Below are 24,785 nucleotides of genomic sequence, written 5' to 3'. Positions count from 1 at the left end.
ATTAACTTTTCTTTCCTTGGTTCCCTCACTGCAGCTGCAATTTCTTCTTAAATTACCAACCTTTGGACCTTTGACCCTGGGAAAAGAGCCCTTCATGGTCCTTGCCTCCAAGCTCCTCAACCAAAAATAGAAACGAAACTCTTGACATTGTTTAACCTTAGTGAAGGGAGCATGCCTTGCCTCTCTTCCAGTAGTCTGCTTCATTCAAACACCACGTGCAACCACTTTGCTGTGTCAGTTTCGTTGGTAGCATTTTCACAGCATCTGTCTTGAACTAATTTTGTCCTCTAAAATTGCAAGGACTGTCTTTGATTTTTGTCAGTTCGGTAAACTCATTTAGGTCACATTTTGGACCTAAATCTTAGGACAGCTTCAATGAAGACAATACAATTTAACCGTTTTTTTTACTAAATGGTGATTTGTAAGGTTTGTAATTTTTAACACCAACGTGACACCGCATTCCGCATGATGATAGGAGGGCAAATTCACTTCCTGTTTTGTTTCTCGTATTTGATGGTGTCCCGAAGACCACCTTAAACTTTCATAGACAATATTTACAGTTTTGAGACATCTGAAGACAAGGCAATTGTGCCCCAAATTACACGCTAAAACATCTTAACTGGTATTCAAAACCAGGGCCTGATTAACAGTATGGGGGACTGATTATGTACTGTTGCGATGACAGAGTACTTTACTCCCTCCATGGCGAGGGAACATTGCTCCCCAAATTTAGAGATGCGCGTCAGCCCAGCGGACATCGTTTGTCACTGTGGTTCCTGTAAATGCAGTGAAAGGTTGAAAGATGGCTCCCCCAACATGAAGTAACCATGTGTCAAACTTTCAACATTCTTTTTGCTTTCAAAAACAAAATCCGAGAGTGGAATTTTGTTATGGAAATTATTTTGGAAAAAAAAACAATGAGTCCCTCACCATGGGAGGTTTTGCCCATGACATGGGAGGTCATTTCTCAGTTTTCACTGCCCCTTACTACTAGTTTTTACCTGGCAGTGACGAACAGTGAAAACATGCCATTTGTCTGCATACTCTAAATAGGACGAGCAGGGAAATGGCAAAACCTCAGACGGCTATAATTCTGTTGGGCCATCCGAGGTGTATGCCGGCAGGGGAGATGGAGTAGTCTCCACCGTCAAATACTGAAGGTCCGCCTGATTCTAAATGAGGCAGGACCCTTTAGTTTTGTGGAAAGGGCACACTGTCACCATCATGATTCGGTACCCTCTCTACCAAACACTAAATCTGGCCCCAAGTGTCCAACAGGTTAGCCAATAGAAAACACATTTTCATGAATATAGTCGTCTACATTGCATGCGTTTACAACACATGCGATTACAACAACCGCATTGTTACATCGCAGTACCATTACAACGCAAGTCGTTACAGCGACTTGCTCTAGGGGGCGCGCTGGACTTAGGAAAAGTATAATTTACTATTCCAACTCCAGTGTGTGCAACAGTAGGGAAGGTGTTGTAATAGTAAATTAAACAATTCCTTAGTTTAGAGCGCCCCATAGAGCAAGTCGTTGTAACAACTTGTGTTGTAATGGAACTGCGATGTAACAAAGCAGTTGTTGTAACGACCGTGTTGTAATCGCATGCGTTGTAACACATGTGGAATGATAGCTGTTTCCCCATTTTCATAAGTATGTGCTCTTAAAATTGTTCTGTTGTATGTATGTAGCCCTGCCAAGTGCCATGCATCTTGCATTGGACTCACACTTTCCAAACACTTCTCCACATCTCTGCAAGTTGTAAAATTGTCACACAGTTGTTTGCACTTGGAAGGGCTACACAGCATGCACCATCTTATACAGTGTAGCTGAAAGATTGTCCACTGTCAATGGTGGATGGTAATTATAGGAGAGAGGGGAGCGGACAGGACACACATACACACATACACACTCACAGCCATGCATTCATACACACACACACATATCCATCCACAACACTAACTACCAAATATTCAAATATACATGCACACACAAGACATTAATAAACAAAACAAAAATCACACTTACCTGCAGCTCTGCCTCAGAGGTTCCAGGAGGCTTGGGACTGCTGTCTTTCCTCACTGGCTGACCTAAGGTCCAGCAATGAGGGAATGCAGCAGTCCCTACGTAGTCACAAAGTAGGATGGGGTCAGTGAGACTGCTGACCCCACCCCACTCTGTGACGAAGTGTCACTGGTTGACACTATACCTTGGATGCTTCAGGGCTTAAATCTGAAGCACCCAGGTGTGAGGCAATTAGTGATGCTACCCCTTGTCACTGAGAGGTAGGGTCTCAAGGACCTTTGCTGAGCTGAGGAGGTCATGCCCACAGGAGCTGTGACATCCTCAGACCAGCAAAGTTACGCTCAGGCAGCCAGGAGCCTGCACGTTTAGCGCATGTCTAGCTCCTGGCTGCCTGACCTGAAAATGAACCGTGTCTGTCAGGCCGACCTTTGCTTAGCCTGACAGACACTGTTCGTGAGGGACGAAAGGTGAGGGGGTGTGGCCCCTCAGCCTCAATGGACCAGACACGGCTGCTCATAGTCTCGTCTCAAAGTGGTCTGGGCTAGCTCTCGTTGCTGCACTAGCTCTTCCTGAGCTTGTCTGACACTGCCTCTGGTTGTTTGAGAGTTGTAATTGGACAGTTAGTGCTACTCACCTACCTAGCACAGGAATTCAGAGTACTCCTGTCAGCCTTATCCAATAATGGAAGAAGGGGATAGCAAATGTAACAAGTTCCCAGCAGTAAGCAACAGCCACAGAGAGCACAGGATTGACATTTCTGAGCCAGACCACAGCTTCACATGCATGATTGAGTTAAAGACCTGGGCGGCCAGTTAAAGTAAGACGTGATCTCTGCCACGTAGGCTTGTTTCTGTTATGGTCACCCATTTCGTTCCCTGCTGTGAAAATATCCAAATGGAAACGCTGAGTAAAAAAGCAAGGTTTTTTCATCCACATTTGTCAGGCACCAAGTGCTTCTACTGTCAAAAGATAAAAGGTTACATTATGCTGTCACGTTTTATTTTGTAGGCGAACTCGGGTTAAAAAATGTGCAACATAAAATGCTTTCCCCAGACTTTAAGAAGACAAGCAGTATTCATGGCACACCACTGACTGCTATGAAAAAAACACAAATGGCAAACAATGCTAAGTTTGTAGTGCTTGCAACTTAGCCCCCTAAATATTGAGGCTTTTCACACCTAGTGCTGAGCCCTGTTTTTGCTATTTGGGGTACTTTGCACTTATGCATACATAACTTTTTTTCCCATATAAGATATCCATGTCAAATTTGCTTTCTTTTGTCCAACATCCTAGGGCTTCTGGAGGGACACAGGGTTTGTAAAATCCCCAAGAGGGAACTAGGGAAATAACAAAAAATAAGCTAATTAGCTAATAACTAATAGCAAATAGTTAACATTTGTATTTTGGGAAAAAGTGGGAACAGTACTGTGCAAGAAAGTGTATGGTTGTTTTCTAAAATGGCATCAACAACAGATTGGCTGTGCTGTGATCACCCTTTCACCAGCTTCCACGAACAAGCAAAGCTGTATCAAAAAACTATTTTTCAACTAAAGTGTTGACATTTCTCTAAAAGGAAGTCCACTTTGCCTAATTTTTGTGGCTTCAATACACTTGCAATGTGTGGTGGAAACAGGTATGAAACCAATAGGTGATCTTGGAAAGTTATACATTTCTGAAAAGAAGACAACATTCTGACTTCAGGAAGGGGTCATTTGTGTAGATCCCTGAATGTTTTATCAAAGGAACTAATTGTTGCAATAACAATCCTGAAAATAAGTAACATCAAAATAGCAAATGGTGACAACACCTTCATATGTACTTTTTTGTCACAATGGCTGAATTCTAAAATCAATATACTAATACATCCATCAGACCCTTCTGGTCACAAACAAATATAGGGTTTGTAGGTGTTCCAAAAACCATGATACCCAGAGCCAACAAACGAGCTGTAGCTTTTTAATGATTTGTCATTGTGTATTAACCATGGTAAAGGCTATGAATGAAAAAGGGGCATGAAGGAAACACAGGTATTTCTCAAATGCCCCCACAAGATACTAAGTTTAGGAACTGTGGTTACTGTGCACCTCTGAATTTGGGCTTACTATCATGTGACTCAGAGGACATTTTGCTAAATGTGTTCTTTCTTGTACGCTGCCTCACATATGGAATCCAAAAATAAAGAGAAATCCAGTTTCCACTCATCTACCAACACCCCCGCTTGTGTAAGTGGGCCTAGCACCTTTGACAGGAAGTCCCTAAAAAAAGCAACATGGACAGATACAATTTTTCTACTCAAAAGCCGCCTTATCTTTTTTTTGCAATGTTATTAGCAGTGGATTTTTGGAATGAGCTCGGCTTCCACCTAGCGAAACCTACCAAAACCAGACATTTCTAAAAACTAGACAGGTAGGGGAATCCAGGGTGGTGGGACTTTTGTGAATCTCTTTGGTTTTTTTGCCCAGAGGCCTTTGCAAGCCTTAAAATGTGTCTAAAAACAAATATTTTTCTCATATTTCTGTGAGTGAAAGTTATGGAAATTCCAAGGATCCACATATTTGCTACCACTCAGTTTTCCCATGTGTCTCCTGATAAAAATGCTACTCCACTAGCGTGGGTGGGCCTAGCACCCATGACTGGAAAGGCCTTAAAACTTGGCATGAACAGATCACATTTTTCCACTCAAAACCAATCCTTTTTTTAACTATGGGAAGCGGTGTAGTGTGGGCCTGAGTTCGGCTGCCACCATGGTAACCTGCTTAGGCATTTCTGAAAACTACACACCCTTTGGAGTAGATCTCCCATGTTTCTTTTGCACAGAAGCCCTTGCAAACCTTAAACTTTGGGAAAACCACACATTTTCCTCACAGTTCTCTGAGATAAAGTTCCAGATCGGAGGGATCCACAAATTTCCTACCATCAAGTATTCCAACATATCTACCGATACAAATACTACCCAACTTGTGTGGGTGGGATTAGTACCTGTGACAGGAAAGGCCACAACATGCGACATGGACATTTCAAGTTTTTCTACTCAAAACTGACCCATTTTTTTCAATGCGGGTAGCTGTGAATTTTGGGTCTGAGCTCGGGTGCAACCCAGGGAAACAGACCAAACCCAGACATTTCAGAATACTGGATGCATGTGGGAGTCCAGGGTGGTATGACTTTTGTGAATCTCATGGGGATTTTTATACAAAATTTGACTAAAAAACACATTTTCCTCATACTTTGGGAGGGAAGGTTCAGGAATCAGCAAGGATCCACATTTTTGCTATCATGCACTGTTTCCACATGTCTCGTGATAAAATTCGACTTCACTTGTGTGGGTGGGACTAGCACCCGACACAGAAAAGGCCTGAAAAAGTTGCATGCACAGATCACATTTTTCCACTCAAAACTGACCCCTATTTTTTTTGCAATGTGGGAACCTGTGGATTTTTGCTCGGACCTCGGTTGCTACCCATAGAACCTACCAAACCTAGACATTTCTAAAAGCTAGACACCCGAGGGAGTTCAGGGTGGTGTGACTCATGTGGATTTCATAAGGTTTTTTTCCCACAAGCCCTTGCAAACCTCAAAGTTTGGCGAAAAACACACATTTAGCTGAGGTATGCACCCTGGCTAGGCAGGAATCACCACCCTAGCCAGGGTAAGCAGAATATAAATTAATGTAAAGTATTTGTGCAACACAAACACAGTAACACAATGAATACTCCACAGAAAGACTCCACACATGTTTAGAAAAATAGAGAATATGTATCTGAGTAGTAAATGACCAAATCAACAAACATCCAATCAGTAGAAGTTGAGATATTAATTTTAAAGATTAAATGCAAAAACAGTGCTTAGAAGTCACTAGCTGTCAAAAATGTACTTAAGATCGCGAGGGACCTGTGCAGATTCAAAGTTCAGGCTGACTGCTATGGAAGGCAGGCAACTACAGGATCCATGCAAGGCCCGCTGAGAAAGTACCTTGGATGGAGAAAAGTGTCGACGCTGAGGGCACGATACGTGGATCTTTTCCACGCAGTTGGGTCACTGCGTTGTCTTTGAGCTTAGCTGAGGTGATGGCAATGTGCCCTCGTTGAGCTACGCAGAGTATCGTTGTCGAGCTGCGCAGTCTGTGGAACCACTGTCGCTGAACAACCTCTGTTTCGAAGGACAATGCATTGGTTCCAATCGGTGCAAAGGTGAAAATTCAACGGTTTTGTAGCAAAACAGCTGCAGAACCCACTTCTGAGGCCCAGAACTAAAAGAGGGCACCTCAGGCAAGGGCAGGACTCACAGAAGGCAGAGTACAACAGCACCAGCAGAATTGCAGGAAGTGTTTTGTGCCCCTGAGACTTCAGAAAACAGGAGGCAAGCCAGCAAGTTCTAGGAGATCACTTGGAAAGAAGGCGGAGTTTAGCTCTCCTTCAGCAGTGTCAGGGTGCAGTAGGCAGCAGGGTAACAAGCAAAAAAGCATTCCTTCCTGAGAAGCAGTCCAGTTAAGTCCTTTAAGCAGCTCAGCAGTCCTTCTGACAAAGGTTCAGTTCAAGATGTAGAAGTGTCAGATTTTAGGGGGGTCAGAGACCCAATACTTGTACCCAAATGTGCCGTTGATGTGGTGGGTGACTTCAAAGCATCTCTATGAAGTGCACAAGGATCCCTTTCAACCCAGTCTTGTCTGCCAGGCTATCTGTGGTGGGGGGTATATCAGTGCTTTGTGGGTAGACAGGACACTACCTATTTAAGTGTGTCATCCTCTCCCATTCCTCCCTGCCCAGAAAGATCCCTCAGAATGCAAATGAATGCAGATGAATGCTCAGAATGCAGATGAGCCGCACCTTCCTGTGTTTATGGCTGTCTACAGGGAATGCACAAAGTGTTGTTGTCATCCACCCAAGACGTATATTGGAGACAGGGTGTCAGGCACATAGAGCAGGAAGTGTAGAGACATGTCCGCTTACTAAAAGTGGCATTTCTAAAACAGTAATGTTAAATTCAACTTCACCAGTAAGGAGGATTTTTCATTACCATTCCAAAGATATGAAACATGAAAAAGCTACTCTTCTCTGATCGGGAATTGCAGGTTAAACGTGTATTAAGGAATACCCAATGCTGACCTATGACAGGGGTAAGCCCACAGTAGTGAAAAATGAAATAGGCTGTTTGTCACTACCAGGACGTGCTAAACATAAAAGTACATGTCCTACCTTACTTACATGCACCCTGTCCATAGGGTTAATTAGGGCTTACCTTAGGAATGACTTATATGTAATAAAAGGGGAGTTTAAGGCTTAGCAAGTAGTTTTAAATGCCATGTCGAAGTGTCAGTAAACTGCACACACAGGTACCTCACTGGGAGACCTGAGACAGGGTTGAAAGGCTTCTTCTGTGGGTGGCACAATCAGTACTGCAGCCCACTAGTAGTGTTTGAAGTACAGGCCCTGGGTATATGGTATACCACTTGAAAAGGGACTTACCAGTACAACAAATATGCCAATCAGGTATACACCAATGTCCTCATGTTTAGGGGAGAAGCACATGCTCTTTAGCACTGGTTAGCAGTGGTAAAGTGGTCAGAAATCTAGGGCCAGCAAAAACAATCAGAAAAACGTGGAGGCAAAAGGCAATATACTGGTGGGTGAATACAAAGGCGAACAACAACTATATTTAAAAAATATGCAATATAGGAGTACCACAAGGTGGATGATGAAGATAAGACTGGGGCAAGTCCCTGCATTTATTAAATGGAAGTTGAATATTCGTGTTAATGAATCCATTAAGGGAGGCTGGTGCTTTCTCCATTTGTCTTTTCTGTAATAGTCCACCTTGTACATTTCTTCACCTGATTGTTTTTTTTTTGCACGTTTTTCAACTGCAAGAAGTGAATTATTATTACCTGTTTTCAGACAACTGCATATACTGAAAATTGAGTTTCTATTCTTATTTATTTTGAAATGTGATAATGTGAGATTACGTTTTAAATTGGAGAAATGATTAATGTTTTTAAATATAAGTGTAGATTTTCTTTGGGGAGTGAAGTCTTTCAGAGACATGACTAGACATTTATCATTCTAGGAATTACAGAGCTAGGTATTAGATTACGGATTTATTTAAAGAAAAGATTAGATTGAACCGTTGGGATGGAGGCTGTTGTCATTAAAGAAAATGGTACGTGTGAAGCTTCTACTTAGTTTGAACAGAAGTGATTTTATCTGAGATTCAAAGTTTCTCTTTGTACTTTATTAAATTTGCACTTGAAAATGTTTTACACATTTTAATGCACTTTACTGCACTTTGCGCATGAAGATGCTCAACGTAGCTTACTAATTTTTATATTTATATTGTATGTACTACGCATACAAATTGTAATTGTTGTATGAATATCAGCTTTTGGGATTAAAGGTACTGTATGGGTTATGTTGCTATATTATTTTAGATATTTTGAGAATTCTAATTTTAGAGTGGACGTAAAGGTTTTGTGACAGTTTGAATGACAATTATTCGGATCTGCAATCTGATAAATGTCTACAGGTTTTTAAAGATCTTGTTTTAATGTTTGATGTAAATGAACAATTAATGCATGTTCTAATGTTTGTTTTGTCTAATGGGAATAATATCAAACAAAATTGAATAACATACTTAAAAATAAATGAACAAATAAAAAGAATGGGCCTAATGCCAGCTGCAGTAACAGATTAAACCACGGACAATGTGAGTCCTTCCCAAAATATCACTTTTGTATGGTACAAATTGGAGCAAGTTGGAAACATAGTCCTAGCTGTGATGGGCACTGGGGTCAGTAATACTAACTATCCTGCCTCTTTCCTTTCTTAAGTCAAACTTTGCATCAATTACATGGTTGGCTCTTTCTCTGTGTTACATGAATGCAGTCTGTAGAGTGCTGATCCTGAAGTCTTGCAACCCCCCTTGAAAAATGTGTCCACCATTTTAGTCTCCCCTGAGGGGAGAGCCTGCCATCCTTGAGGGAACAATCGCCCCCCCTACCGCCCCTGGGGAAAACACATTTTTATCAATAAAATATGTCCACCCTGAGGGGGATCGGTCCATGTACCAGATGGGCCGACCCCTGCAAAATGTGCCACCGTTTGGTTTTCTCCTGGAGGTGACTGCATCCTTCTTTTGTGTGGGGGGGGCAATTGCACCTCCCAGTGAAAACAAGCATTCCACTAAAAATAAAATGCCCCTCAGAGGATTTAGCCCATATACCAGAGCAGCCAACTCCCTGAAAACAAACATTGCCTGGTCTCTGGCTCGTGGACCTCAGCATATCCGTGATCCACGAGCAGGAATTTGTTTGAGGAAGGCATCGCTGAAAAGTGGAGACTCTACTTCTCAGCAATACCTCCTTCAAAAGTGGCGAGGCCAACTGGGGCCTACAATTCCCATCGAACGTGCGCAGGAGCCGTTCACCTGCTCCTTCGTCGCCACTCGGGTGGAGGTTTGTGACAGGTGGTGATGTCACAGATTGGCAGGGGAGGGGGTTGGGCTGAAGTGGAAGGGATTCCGCTTCACCCTTGACTTTGGGCTCAAAAAAAGGAAGCCTTTAGTGCAAGCACCAGAAGTTTCTTTTAAACTCTCCCCAGCATCGGTAATCAGTCAATGACCGCACTGGAGAGATAGTGTAAAATTGTTTCATAAGATGTTATCTATTTACTTTTGATTTATCTCCATTCATAGCACAACCCTGGTGTTCCATTCTAGAATCACTAGGTCCATGCCGTGACAGTGTTGTGGCAGTTTGCGGCGAGCTACCGGAGCTGGAACACGTGCATCCGGTGGTGCCTCTTTCTTACGCAATTAATTTCTCTCTTACTTCAAGTTGTTCATCTCCTGACAACAATGTGGATACAAGGATTTCTTTAATTAAATACACATCTCTCATAATACTCATTATTGACAATATAATGGTAAAGAAAAAAACAGATAGTGATATGATAATTGGAGGAGTGGGGAGTCAGATGCATGCTGACTCTGGATCTCCCTATTCCATTGTGAATGAGAATGTATGGAGATCAAAATTTGACGAAAGATTGGGAACCTACCTAGAGGAACCAGACATCAATCCTGAAGGGTATTCAAGCAAAAAGATATAAATAATTGGTTTTCTATCATTTGTTTTTAGATTTAAAAATCGTTGCCAAACTATATGTATCAAAAAAAGTTTCCTCTGTTTTGAGTTGGTTTGAACAAGGGAAACTTGATATTATTCTTAAACCTAATAGTCCTGATCCTGTTATGGTGATTGGGGATCACAATGGTACTGGAGAAGTTATGTTAAAAAGATTCTGACTATTTCTAAAAAGAATTGGCGAATTGATCACCCTCAAACATGAGATCCTATTGAAAGAGAATGCATGTCCAAGGATATACAAATCTAGGAAAATTCCCATAATGGTGCAGAATGAAGTAGAAAAAGAACTTAAAAATCTGGTGGAGGGGGTATTATTGAAAAAATGTAATCATCTGAATGGGTTCTCCCATTGTGGTCACTAGACGGTCCAATGGCAACATGAGACTTTGCATTGATTTGCGCCACCTAAACAATAACTTTTACATTGAGCAATTTCCGTTACTGCGCATTTGAAAAATGTTAGCTATGGTGGGCAAAGAAAAATTCTTCTCTACAATTGACTAATCCGCTGCCTACCACCAAATTGTCTTACATGAGAATTGCAAACATTATTTTGCTTTTATTACACCATTCAACTGCTATCAATATAAGAGGATGGCATTTGGGCTCATGTCAGCAGCTGCTTATTTCATCGTATCATACATAACTTATTCGGGGACTGTAAATATGCTGTTTGTTTCCGGGATTACATTTTTATTTTTGGGAAAAACAAATTTGACCACAATTGTACTTTAGAGAAAGTTCTTAGGATTTTATGCAATAACAGATTGACAGCGAAACATTCAAAGTGCAAATTTGCTATTCCATTCTTTACATATTTGGGGCATGTTTTATGTGAAGAGGGTATAAAACCCAAACCAGATTTGGTGGAGGCCATACATGCTGCCCCTTCTCCCTGGTTCCAAAGATGATGTAAGATCAGTTCTTGGTTTAACCAAATTTTATTCTAAATATATACAAAATGTCTCTTGCGGGACATACAACATAAGACAGTTACCTAAGAACAAGAACAAGTTTGTGTTGGGTGCTGAATGTGAAAAAGAGTTCAATGATGTGAAGTTTGCTATTTCTGAAGCCACTGCTTTATGCAGGTTTGATCCTCAGCGTACCTTTTTCGTTAGCACAGATGCTAGTTCCAAAGGTTTGGGTGCTCTTTTTGCATAAAGAATGGTAGCGAATTCATTGTAGCGTACACATCTAGAGCACTTTCCCCTATAGAAGAAAAAAATTTCACCATTGAATGGGAGACTTTAGCCTGCATTAGAAAATTTTAGACCTTTTGTATGAGAGAAACAGTGTGAAATCAAAAGCGACAATAAACACTTAGTACGTCTTCTCAGTACCAAATGAATGATCAAAGCTTCTGCGCGTATTGCCTGAATGTCCATGAGACTTCAAGATTTTATGTATAGTGTTGTATGTGTACCAGGGAAAGATAATGTCACGGCTGATTTTTTGTCCAGGATGCCTTTGCCAGTGAAAGAAGACAAACATAGTGAATCTGATGATTTTCAAATTGCTTTGGTGCATGATGAAGGTACCATGCCTATCGAAAAGAAGGTATGGAGTGAGGAGCTTTTTAAAGATAAAGTCCTACAAGAAGTGAAGAAGTGTATTATCAAAGGTTTGCCTGCTAAAAGTTTAATGAGCTCTGATTTACGATGTTTTTGGAAAGTATGGAATGAATTGTCGTGTATAGATGATATTTGGAGAGGAGATAGGGCTGTACCTCCTGTTGGACTGAGGCGCACCATTGTGATGCATGGGAATGACGGGCATGGTGGTCTCATAAGAACCAAACAATTTGTTGAAAACAGGTTATTGGTCGCCAGGTCTGGACATTTTTATTGAGCGCTTAGTCAAAAATGTAATCACTTGTGCCAATTTGGGCAAGTCTTTAAAAACTTTAAGACTTAACATGGGTGAACTTGTCATCCCAAAGAATCCATGTGATAATATTGCTATAGATATTATGGGTCCCATTGGTCCTAATGCCAAATTGTGGCTGCCATTGATGTCTTTTCACAATGGCCTGGTGTAAAGATTGTAGCGAGGGTTGATACTGATAAAGCGGGATCTTTTCTTGATGATGTCTTCACTGAGGAAGGTTTGCCTGTGTGTATCATCACAGATAATGGAGTGCAATTCTTGTCAAACAAAGCAAAGTGGTATTTCAAGAGAGTGGGTTTCACACACTGCACAACTTATTTTTGTAATCACAGCAAAAATTGTATAATAGAGATATTCAACAGAGTGCTCAAAGGGGCTATACAAATTGCAGGGGTGGAAAAGTGATGAATGGGAGATTCAAGGACTCAAGACAATTTGGTTGTATAGACCACTACCAATTACATGACAGGTTGTTCTCCATTTGAATTATGAGGGGTAAGTTACCCAGAACTAAAATTAATCCTGCTTTGTTAGTTCAGTCTTTGTCTACCAGTGTGGGTTTAGACAAGGTAAAAGAAAGAATAATTAAAACTCATGTAACCAACAAACACAATTTTGACCTAAAAAGGAGATGTATAAGTAATCCTGTGGTCAGTATGGGAATGATGGTGAAAGTTAAAAAACCTTGGAGAGTAAAAAAAGGAGGAAGTCAATACATGGGTCCTTTTTAGGTAGGGTGACCAGATTCTCAAAACAAAAAACCGGGACAGGTGTCAGACATAGAAGTAGGACTGACAGAAGTACCCATGGCTTTAAGTGGGATGAAAAAACAGGGCGGGGGGGGTGTCTCTCAAGGGGCATGGCCGATATAATTAAGGACGTGGCTTAAAACACATAAGCTAAAAAAATCTGTACTTAGCATAGCATCCCGCCCGAAAAATGTGCTGCTTCTATCATTGTATCCAGATAAATAATATAACGAGTAACATCACACCTAGAACAAGCCTGGAATATTGGCTTTGTCAACAATATAACGAGTAACATCACACCTAGAACAAGCCTGGACTATTGGCTTTGTCAACGTTTGTTAGCTGCATAATTGAAATAAGCAACAACTTTAGCTTCGCTGTACATAACATTGAAAATTCCTCAGTTCTAGAATGAAGAGACAGACTGTGAAAGAACTATAACGTCTCTCTAAAAGCAGTGAGGGGTTGTACTGCTGCAGCAGTAAGCTTTTTAGATCTCAGCAAGTGTAGGGTGCGCAGACATGCACAGTCTCGCTGGCTAGATTTAATGATTTAGGGTAGCTTTCACTAGCGGGGTTTGAGCCCCGCCCCTCTTTTCCATTGACTGGCGTCACCGTTTATGCTAAACGGTGGCCAGCCATTGGAAAAGACGTACACTTTTCTCTTTTTGAGCCGTCCCAGTTGGACTGACTGCCCCGACTTACTGCTGGCGTAAAAGGTTTATTATCTTTATGGGGCCAAACACATGGCCCCATAAAGATAAGAAACCTTTTAGCAGGCGAGGCGTGGGACGGCAGAAATAGGGAGAAAAAAAACGTCATGGCAAGCGCTTGTTTGTCTTGCAATTTTATATAGCTCGAACTCAACCTGGAGGTATCATGGCGCTATACACGAGCACCAGCTGTTGCAGATGGGCACATCCATGTTTTTTTAGGTGTGGGGAGATGGAGTGATTTGCCCAGAATCACAAGTTGTTGAGCCGCAGAGACTCAAACCTGGTAACCCAGCTTCGAGGTCATTCACTCTAACAGTTAGGCCACATCTTTATGAGTCCAGCCTGCAGGGACAGGGACCCATGTACTTTCACTCCAGAGTGTTTCACTCCTGGGCATGTCACTCTTAAGTTTGTCAGTCCTGTGTGTCTCTCCTGAGGTTATCACTCCTAGATGTATCACTACTGGGTGTGTCATTACTGAGGGTCTCAGGAAGTGCGTGAAGTGCGTGAATCTTCTGGGAGAGAGAGGCACTTATGGAAGGGAGAGAGTGCATCCCCCATGAGCATGAGAGTACTTCTGAGGCACGTGACAGTGAGTGCATGTGTGGGGGCGTGTAAGATCCTCGGAGCCGTGTTTTCTGTCTTGCAGTTTTATATAGCTCGAACTCGACCCGGAGGTATCATGGCGCTGTACACGAGCACCAGCGGTTCCAGATGGGCACATCCATGTTTTGTTAGGCGTGGGGAGATGAAGTGATTTGCCCAGAATCACAAGAGGTTGAGCAGCAGAGATTCTAACCTGGTTACCCAGGTTTGAGGTTGTACGCTCTAACCGTTAGGCCACATCTTAATGAGTCCAGTCTGCAGGGACAGGGGCCCATGTACTTACACTCCAGAGTGTGTCACTCTTACGTTTCTCAGTCCTGTGTGTCTCTCCTGAGGTTATCACTCATGGATGTATCACTACCGGGTGTGTCATTACTGGGTGTGTCATTACTGAGGGTGTCACTCCTGAGTGTGTCACTGGGGCGTGGGATAGAGCAAACAACCCCGTACTGGTCACCGTGTTCTATTTGTATAACGATGCTTGTTTAAACCCGAGATGCGCTTGGTGGGCGCTATACCCCGACTTTGTCACGTGAGAGCTTGTGTCTCACTCTTCACCAACCAGCAGGAAGTGCGTGAATCTTCTTGGAGCGAGGGCTACGTATGGAGGGGGAGAGTGCATCCCCCACGAGCACGAGAGCATCTCTGAAGCCCGTGACAGTGAGTGCACGTGTGAGGGCGTGTGAGATCCGCAGAGCCGTGTTTTTTGTCTTGTAGGTTTATATAGCTCGAACTCAACCCGGAGGTATAAGGGCGCTTTACACGAGCACCAGCTGTTCCAGACGGGCACATCCATGTTTTGTTAGGCGTGGGGAGATGAAGTGATTTGCCCAGAATCACAAGAGGTTGAGCCGCAGAGCCTCGAACCTGGTTACCAAGCTTCGAGGTTGTACGCTCTAGCCGTTAGGCCACATCTTATTGATGTGGCCGCGAGACGCGATATGTTGTGGGGGAGGGGGAGAAGCGGGAGTTGTGTGCGCGCGTGGCTAATGCTTGGAAAAACAAGCATTGAAAATGCAAGAGGTCTTGCCTTTGATTAAGTTAAAGCCATTTGCTTTGCTAATGGTATTGTGTAGCAAAGCAAATGGCTTTAACTTAATAAAAGGCGAGACCTATTGCATTTTTAATGCTTGTTTTTTCTCCCTGAGGGCAAAAATGGAGAGCTCAATAGAGACCCGTCTCGGCACCTGTGAAAAGTACAGCAGGCGCACCTAGCGAGACACTATTTAAAAACCGGGACATTGTTCTGTTATCTGTTTAACCCGGGCACTACGGAAAAAACGGGACATTTATTTAATTTGCAGCAAAGTGTCGGGGACACTGCTCCCAAAACCGGGACCGTCCGGAAAAAAACAGGATGTCTTGGCACCCTATTTGTAGGTCAAAGATGTACTGAAGAATGCTGTGAGACTCACTGACGGCAGAGTGTGGACCCTCAGCAGAATAGCAATTCTCAAAGGAGACAGAAATATTTATGAGAAGGAGTGTCCAGGATCCAATGAGAAGAGTAACTGTGAGGAAAGAATTTCCAAAGACGTGATCCTGCAGAAGCTAGTATAAAATGTTATGACATAAGATGGTAACACTCAGGAGGTTTGCAATAACCCGATAGAAACATTGTCTAATGAGTCAACAAACAAGCAGGTTCGTAAAAGACCCGGATGGTTTTCTGATTTTGTTGCACGTTAGAAGCAAATTTTCTATTTGAATATTTAGCATATTGTTTATAGCTTATTGTGTCTTTTTTTCTTTGTTTTTATTAATGGAGGAAGATGTAGAATGCATTTACTTTTGGTTGTGTGTGGTTCTAAGATTGTGCGTTGGAGAAGGGGCAGTGTCCTTTCTATCACTTTATTTATGGCAAGGATCGTGTTCACGCTACACAAAGTGGGTCGGCCATTCTCTCTTCTTTCTAAATCTATTAAATTACATGCACACATCTTGGATAAAGTGTCACACCAAGTACCACACAACATATTAAAATGTCACATATACACTAAAATGATGAGAATGTCACACATCAGGAGGATGAAGTGCCATTTTTACGTCCTAACCCTTACTTTTGTATTCAATACAGCCTGCCGTCTAACTCTCCTTGTACATAAGCTCTAGTTTAAAAAAAAAAAAAAAGGTATTCAACAGTGAGACCTTTCTCTGTTCAGAGAACCTCCGTTCCCTTCTGGCTCCCTGAAGCTATACGCAGTTTAAATACCGTACGCAGTTCTCTGCTCATGTCGCACACGAACAACCTCCCCCACCCGCGAGCCCGTCCTCTCAATCACAGCTGGACGTCCAGCCTGTAAACCCTGTAAACCCGATCACGCTCCCGGGGTCTGGAGATTGCAGGCGAGCCGCGGCCTGATTGCTTGGCAGGAGCGCGAGCTGCGCTCTGATTGGCCGCCTGCGGGTGTGCACGTGAAGAGGGCAGTGCAGCAGCCGATAAGCAGCCAAACCAGACTTCGCTGCTTGCCAGTCTGCGAGAGGCTGCAGCACGGAGAGGAGTCCGGGTCTAGCTTGAGTCCGAGCTTCCACATCCGCAGCAAAGTTCATCTAAATCCAGGTATCGCCGAATAAATGGAGACATTTTTCAGTTTACGGGACATGTGCAGCGCAGAGTTACCCATCTTTTTATTTCCCTGAATTGCACGGCGAGAGAGGATTAAGAAACAGCGTTGAGAGAGTGAATTTTGGAAAAGGCACGGTGGTGTGATGTGATTAGAGATCCGAATTTCAAAAGAGCGCAAAAGAACCACATGGCTTTTAGTGCTAGTTTCATAAGATCATTGGTTTTTAAAGACAGAGTCCTGCTTCTCAGTCACTTGAACCCTTTTAATTTTCATGCTTTAAAAGTTTGCTTAAATTTCATTAAACACCTCTGATGCATTTAAAACGTACGTTCACATACGCCCCCATCAACTTTTACTGTTAACCTTTTTTGTTTGATCAACATCCTATGCTAATCGTCTCATCCCTGCTGGTTAGTGTTAGAAAAGATGCGGGGCTAGCGTGCGGTGGCGAGTAAATGTTTTAAACACAGTAGGTTACAGTTTGTCATTAGTTTGTACAGCTGCCAGGCTGGACTGGGCGACATTGTTCCGAGTGAGTGACAGGCCAACTGTCCCGTGGAACACACCGGGCACGGCTCAGGTTTGAGAGTGCCCGGAGACATGACGCAACAGAATGCATGATTGTGGGTCGCAAATGTGTGTCACGCTGGGCACGTCTTGGCTGCACCCCCACAACTGCGCACAAATCAAAACACCGCGCCTTTATACAGTGCCAGTCGTATTTCAATGACTGTGGCAAAAAATCACACACCTCAGCAGGAGAGGATTATAGTAGTTCACTTGGAAAGGTAGCTCAGTGGGTTAATGCGCTCATTGAAGAGACTTATGTTTAGCCGGTTAGTGAACTCGGAGTCCTGCACATCCCAGATGTAGTCCGCCATACTCCCATGTTGGATAACATGCACATCGCTCACATTGCTCATAGTACCGTCTGCTATAATTCGACTACATACTCTTATGTTTGAGTGCTATGTGAAAATAAAGATAGCAGGCGCGCAACACCCATTGGACTCACAGGGCTTCAGCCCCCCCCCATCGTGTGTGGCAGCCCGGGATGAGACAGCTTCCCGGCGCACACACAGCCGCACCCGAGCACTTCACAGGTCTTTAAAAGACCATTTGCATGTTAATGAGTCCTCGCTGTTGTTTCACCCCTTCTAAGAGCCCCTGCAGCTCCACTCTGCCTATGGCTTAAAAGATTCGCCCCCCCCCCCCGAAATGTTTTCTTAGGCCCCCCCCCCCCGAAATGTGGCTCTAGTTGCGCCTCTGAAAGATAGTGCTAATAACGTCACCGTCTGACGTCATACAGTCCTAGATTTGCAGTTCATTTACGTGGTGGGAGTAGTAAGTTTATGCCTTGGGGGCTACCCAATAGACTATATGTTAATTACAGGAAAAACGTGTTTCACTTATGCTGGGCATTGTAATGTTTCGGTGATATTCTTGGATAATTGTTTTGGATAATTATTTCCATTTAGTCGAACGTTGCATTTTTCTAACTTTAGATGTGCCTCCGATTAAGGGAAGTTTGGGGTACACATTGGCCGGAGTAGTACAGTAGGGAGACTCGTCTCATTCCAGGAAGACGTGTGACTTGAATGAGACTGCTGTGACTCCAGGGAGGCTCCTGCGAGTTCAGGGAGACGTGTGAGTTTACTGGGACACGTGAGTTTACGGGAACAGATGTGAGCCCAAGGACACTGCTGTGGTTGCAGAGAGACTCAAGTGATTGCTGTAAGACAGCCCTAAGTGCTGGGAGCCTGTCGTGACTGTTGGACGATGTGTGATTGTTGTGACACTAGAGGAAGGACAGGTAGGCCTATATCAAATGATGTTAGTCTCCTAGTGAGTGTAGGTGTACTTGAAATATGTCCATTCATTCTTTTTCTATACTCGAACAACATTTTTGTATGAAAGTTTATTTCAATAAAATTGCCATTTCGAAATTTGATTTAATTATGTAAATTGTAGAACATTTGTAATTTGTATGAAGTATGTATGTGCCAACGACTTACTATGTGCAAAAGCTGACAGTTCTCGCGGTGCATTGCGGGTCCCAGTAACACAATGAAAACTTCACGGGCCCTAAGAAATTAGAATTTATTTCACTTCGGAACAGTAAATGCAAAAGCTGTGCTTATGGCAGTGTGAGGTAGTTTTGATTCGAAAACCCAAGTAACAGAAACACCAGTGAGATTGATTGCAGTGTACAAAATGAAAAGTAATTGAATGGATTCTTGTATGCTTTGGACATGTGAAAGTACTGCAGATGTCTAAGCCGACCCTCTTGTATTTTCTTCATTTCAGGATGATACAGATCCTAGACCCTCGGCCATTGCCAAGCTCCATCATGCCTGTCGATGTAGCAGTGAGACTCTGCTTGGCGCACTCTCCTCCCCTAACAAAATTCTTCAGTCCATATGATGACTACAGAGGGAAAAACCTTGTGAATCGCTTCAAGCCACTGAGACCTTGCCTGGCTTTGAAAAAGGAGTCCGATTCCCGCAGCAGTGAATGGAACCGTCCCAAAAATAGAAACAAGAAAAGGGTGGTCTTTGCAGATTCCAAGGGCCTGTCCCTCACCGCCATACACGTGTTTTCAGATTCCAAAGAGGAGTCGGCGCTGGATCTCCAGTTTGACTTGAAAGACCTTGAAGATATCACAGCAGGCCTGAAACTGCATGAAGAAAAGAACCTAATCTTGGAATTTGCCCAACCTTCAGGTGATTACTTAGCTTTCCGAAACCGCCTACAGAAAAACTTTGTTTGCCTTGAAAATTGCACCCTTCAGGAGAGATCCATCGCAGGGACTGTGAAAGTGAAGAACTTAAGCTTCAAAAAGAATGTCCAGATCCGCATAACGTATGATTCCTGGAAAAGCTTTACAGACATTGATTGCGTTTACATGAACAATGTGTACGGGGGCGCCGACAGCGATACTTTCTCCTTTGTAATTGACATGCCTCCAGCCATCCCCGCCCAAGACAAAATTGAATTCTGCATTTCCTTTGAAAGTGAAGGCCACGTTTTCTGGGACAATAATGAAGGCCAGAACTATAAAATAGTCCATGCAGAATGGAAATCTGATGGGGTTCAGGTATCAGCACCCCCAAAAACCAAGAGCATTGTCAGCAAACGGCAACTGAATCCCCACAGAATTGACTTTGACCACTTTGGCAGCCCCAAGATATCTAATGGTCTCTTTTCAGAATGGCAGAGCTGGGGCAGTATTGGAAACACTGCTCCCTACTGGTGAAAAAAGACTCATCTGACCATATTCTTGCTTGCCACAGCTTAATGTAGTGCTGCATGCACACTGAAGCATAACGGAAATGCCGCTGGCAACTATCTAAGCTTTCTTTCAATTGAAAGATCGAGATTCGTACGGGGTCCTAGCAATTGCTTTAAAAGGGAGCAATATGACCATCATGTGATTTGGAATATGCGCCTTGTCAAAGGTACATAGGAAGAAGACAATAGCATTTAAAAATGCTTGGTTACTTGAGTACATTAAAGATAGTATACTGTATGAAGTCCAGTGAAATACCAATCTACATGCCTACATATTTAGGACAGTGGAAGTAGTGAGAAAGTTAGAGATGTCAAGGAATAGACACAATGTTTTAGAAAGTTGAGTGAACTATGTAAGAGGGGTGCCATGGAAGAAGATGCATGAATTTACTTTGTGCACTAAAAATGTGCAAAGTCTTAAGAAGATGGGCCTATTTTTGGTTGCGTGACACACTATTCTTCATCCACAGGCGTAAAACAGATCCTTTGACAGAAAGGTCTGGAATGGCAATGTGAAACTGAATTTTTGGTGTCGCTAATTGCAGCTGTCATTTTCTTACTGGCAAACAATTTTAAATTGCCAAAATTCATCAAACGACCTGAAAAACTAACCTAGAACTGCTTCAGTGTGGCAACCCCTACTGACCTGGATCGATTGTGCTGTGATAGCTACTGTTCGATGCATACTAAGAAAGAACAGATGCCTGTTAGTTGTCAAGGCCTTTGTTTTTTTACAAACACTAGCTGCATTTTTTTCGAGCTGGTCTCTAAAAAGTTTGCAAACATTCATGGAGGTAAAGGTGTGAAGGTGAAGCTGGAAGAGAAGCTAAGACACTAGTATCCAACCCACACAGCTGCTCTATTCTCACAAATTGCAGTGCAGCTTTAAGCTTCACCTCAGATCCATTTATAGAAAGGAAAACGCCATCTTGACAAAGAAAGTAATTGCCTAATGGATTTTCTTTGCACAAGGTTAATTCGTGTTGAGAGATAGAAGGGGCGTGTCCTTGTTAGTATTGTGTACGGAGAGCACCCTCGCACCTTATTGTAGAAACACTGTGCCTTTTAGAAATCTAGAAGCCAAATCTAATGAGCCAGTCTCCTTAATAGTTGTCGAGAATAGAGGATGTGTAAGTAAGTGCACTAATCTGTAAATGTCCATTGTGAAGCTGTGTTTGAGGAGTAACCAGCATAAAGATGCAGCAAGGCTTGGATCAGTGACATAGACTTGGAAATCCCGCTCTTCCTATCGATAAATTAGTACAAGATGATTGGTGAGAAGAGACCAGGTTGTGTTTTAGTTAAACAAAAAAATGTTGTCCCTCTACCTAGTAATCAGGACATAGCACTTTATTTGGTTGCCCTTCGCCTTTATCTTCTGTATCGTTCGTGCTTTGGGGCCGAAGTGGCAGCATCTTTAACCTGTGGCCTGCAAGTTACACAGGAGCACAAAACACCCTGGGAAAAGGCACAGAAGTGGTGACTCGCTCAGGCAAAATGTAAGCAGTCCAAGCACCTTGAAAGACACATCACACAGGACCTGCACATTAAGTTAATGATCCTGAGGTCCGACTACAGATTTACAGGCAAGACAACTTCTCCAGGCCCCGAGGGAAAGAAATAGGTTGTAGGAGGCACAGGGCAAACTCACTTGTTTAACCCAGCTCCAGTCTAAATGAAATGCTGTGAAAGCAAGGGTGATGCAGGTCGGAATTAATCATAGAACCGTGTCGTTAAGAAGCCCTTCTGATGCAATGCATAGTGCTGTGTACAATATAGCATCTGTGTTTAAAGTCCAGGCAGCTACAAGGTAGGAAAACGAGGTGACGTAATCAGACCTGCACCTTACCATGGTTGACTTTCCGAGTTCTAAACCTGCCTTATGCCTTGTTAGTGAAGTTCTCAAGCCTCCAAATGCCTTTCCTTGCACACAGTTTTACCAAACGTAGCCCGCTGTTTCACTTCCATGAAAATAATTGCATGAGTGGAAGAAACAAGAGGCAGAACACATCTGTTAGATCTTTTCATGGATCACACCTTTCTGAAAATGTTGCGTTTTAAAATTGTTGATTTTACGTTTGAGTACATGTCTTCAATTCACTGTTTTTACACTCGTTGTAAAGTCATATGACTGTAATCCTTCATATTGAAGGCGATTAGTGTTTTCGTTGCAGCTGAATACACCTATGGATTCACTTATTTGGTATGTTGCTAACTGGTCCCACATCACGAGTGTCACCTGCAACCACCTTTGGATTTCAGCCCAGAGTTATGTCTGTGATATAATAGGAAGAGCGAAAGTACATAAATCAAAGCACAACTTTCTGTTGGCTTACAACAATCAAGGGCTGGCCAAACTTTGCCACTCATGAGGTGCGATCACTTTGAGGCACGGATTTGGAAGTTGCCAGTCCTGGAAAAACGAACTAACAAGTACAGCACGTGCATTAATGTAATAAACAGAACTGCAGAACCCAAAACACTTTCTGTTGTGACATACATTTTCTAAGGCTCTTTTCGGGGGATGCTCATTTCAGGAAGTTACACTGTAAGGGGAGCCTGTGCTAATGCACAGAAGAGTGAAAAGGTAAATGCAGACTTGCCGAAATTGATTTTCTTTTAGTCCAGAATGTGGTGCAGTTATTTTAAGTAAGGTTTCTAGGTTCCTCTAAGCACAGTCATATGTGAATGCTCGCTAAGTGTTCGTACTCAAGTAGGAGCTGCCTGCTTTTAGTCGTTTTTGTTTGTGACGTGTATATTTTGCTGGTTCGATGGATACGTTACTTGTGCACTTTCATTTTATAGATTTGAGAACATGCAATGTATTTTTGTACAGCACCTGACTACAAACTTTACTGCCTGAGGTACAAACAGTAAGACTGTAGAAAGAGCTTTATTAATATTTTCTAAAAACGAGAGGTCCGGCTTAGGTGTATACTCAGCAAAATGCACGCATCTTCTGTCATTTGTGACATAATTGTTTTGACACGAGGAAATGCAGTTTAGCTTTATGGAATGTGGAACTGTTGCTTCAGTCCTGGGAGATTCGCCTGGGGGGAGCATTTTATGAAATGCGGGGCAAACATGGAAGTACCATTGTGGGAGAGCTTTGAAATCCCAACAAAATATTTTTCTACTGTAAGTTTATCACTGTACATATGAACTGTATGATAAAGTCTGATCCTTTTATGAATAAATCATATGTTTTGTTATGATTCATGAGCAGGTTGTTTTTTTCTGAAACTGTACAGGGGTGAGCTGTGTGATACTGACCAGGGCGTTTCATTGTTTAACCAATGTTCCTGGACCCGTACGGTTTGTGGTACAGCAGGGGTGTCCAAACTCTGTTCCCTACTCAGAGGCTTACTCCAGATGATAAGTACTTCTCTCCAGTGTGTCATGGATATCGACAACCTATGCCTGCTGGCGTGGCTGGCGATAGGACCTAAACAACTGTGTAAGATCTGCCATATCCCTTAAACGCTGCGAGACCAGTTATTTTATCCAAATTAAATATATTCCCATTCCAGGTACTATCAATGATTTCCACAGTGCGCTTTAATAGATCACTGTTACTTGCTTGGGAAGATAAGCCGCTTATGACCACAAACCAAGTACTAACATCTAGCACATTAGTTAGTAGATCTAGTAGAAGGATTCTACCAACCTTACCTTACATCATATTCCCAAACATGCCAACAACAAATTCTGCATTATTAATTCTCGCAGAGTCACCAAGCGCATTTGTCCTGTTATTCTCTGGTGCATTCCACCAACTAGTGTATCTTTAGCTTCCATTTAATCAATAATCCACATTCTCTACTGACTTGGTTAGTTGTGTATGACTTAAAAGGAACCTGTTACAATGAATACCATATTCAAAGTCCAATACTATTTTGTCACAATACTAACACCCCAAAGCTGTTTTCTATTATTGTGCCATCAACAAGGAATGTACTTGCTACCTCAGTTTCGCCCAGCCTTGCTAGGGTGTTCAGCATCTCGAGCAGAGTGGAATGGCGGATGACATTCACACTCTACCTTGCTCTTACTCTTGAGTATCCACAGATCAGAGGGAGTTGATGAATCAGGGTGGTTCTCTGGCACCCACAACCTTAACCCCTTCAGTGCCACGCCCTTTCCCCCTCCTGTGCCGGGTGTTTTATTAGTGGGTGGGGTTCATGACGAGATAGTTTCGTCATGGGCACAGCGCGACTGTGCTCCATGACGAGACTATCTCGTCATGGGCACTGAAGAGGTTAATGTATGCTGTCAGGTGGAGGTCTGAGGAGAGCTTTGACTAAGATGAAACTTCAGTTCATGCTGACATGGCTCAGTCAGGGAGGCTGCAGAACACCATATCTCCCCTCAGAGCGAGGGTGGAGAGCATGACAATTAAGTTAAGAGGAATAGGGGTGAATCAGAGGGCAGCACCCACACACCCACTCACTCATCCATAGAGCCATGCACACTCCTACTCACTCGCCCATACAGCTACTCACTCATACAGCCACTTGCACACCCACTCACCAATATAGCCAGTCACACAGCCTCTCCCACACCCATACAGTTACTCCCACACCCACATATTCACCCATATAGCCACTCACTCACACTCCTATACAGCCACTCAGACATCCACTCACACATGGATACACACTGTCACACAGCCAATTATATATTATATGTAAGAAGTAGTATCACTCATTAGTAGTACACAAAGTATTGTAATTTAACATTTGTAGTACCTAAGTATAAATGTTTCACACTCATAAACTTTTAGAAAACACTCACA

The 24,785-nt window shown here is 42.8% G+C and overlaps 1 protein-coding gene across 1 annotated transcript; it reads left to right on the top strand.

The window, feature by feature from the left end:
* The first annotated feature begins 16,558 nt into the window (after positions 1-16,558).
* On the top strand, positions 16,559-23,205 carry PPP1R3C (protein phosphatase 1 regulatory subunit 3C). Its single transcript, XM_085605819.1, has 2 exons — positions 16,559-16,692; positions 19,007-23,205. The coding sequence occupies exon 2, from the start codon at positions 19,008-19,010 to the stop codon at positions 19,953-19,955; it is 948 nt and encodes a 315-aa protein (XP_085461945.1). The 5' UTR covers positions 16,559-16,692; position 19,007; the 3' UTR covers positions 19,956-23,205.
* The last annotated feature ends 1,580 nt before the right edge of the window (positions 23,206-24,785 follow it).

Source organism: Triturus cristatus, chromosome 1_2, assembly GCF_964204655.1.
Source record: "Triturus cristatus chromosome 1_2, aTriCri1.1, whole genome shotgun sequence".
NCBI classification, from domain to species: Eukaryota; Metazoa; Chordata; class Amphibia; order Caudata; family Salamandridae; genus Triturus; species Triturus cristatus.
Note: the sequence above shows the minus strand (reverse complement) of the source record. Positions and strands in the feature narration are given on the sequence as shown.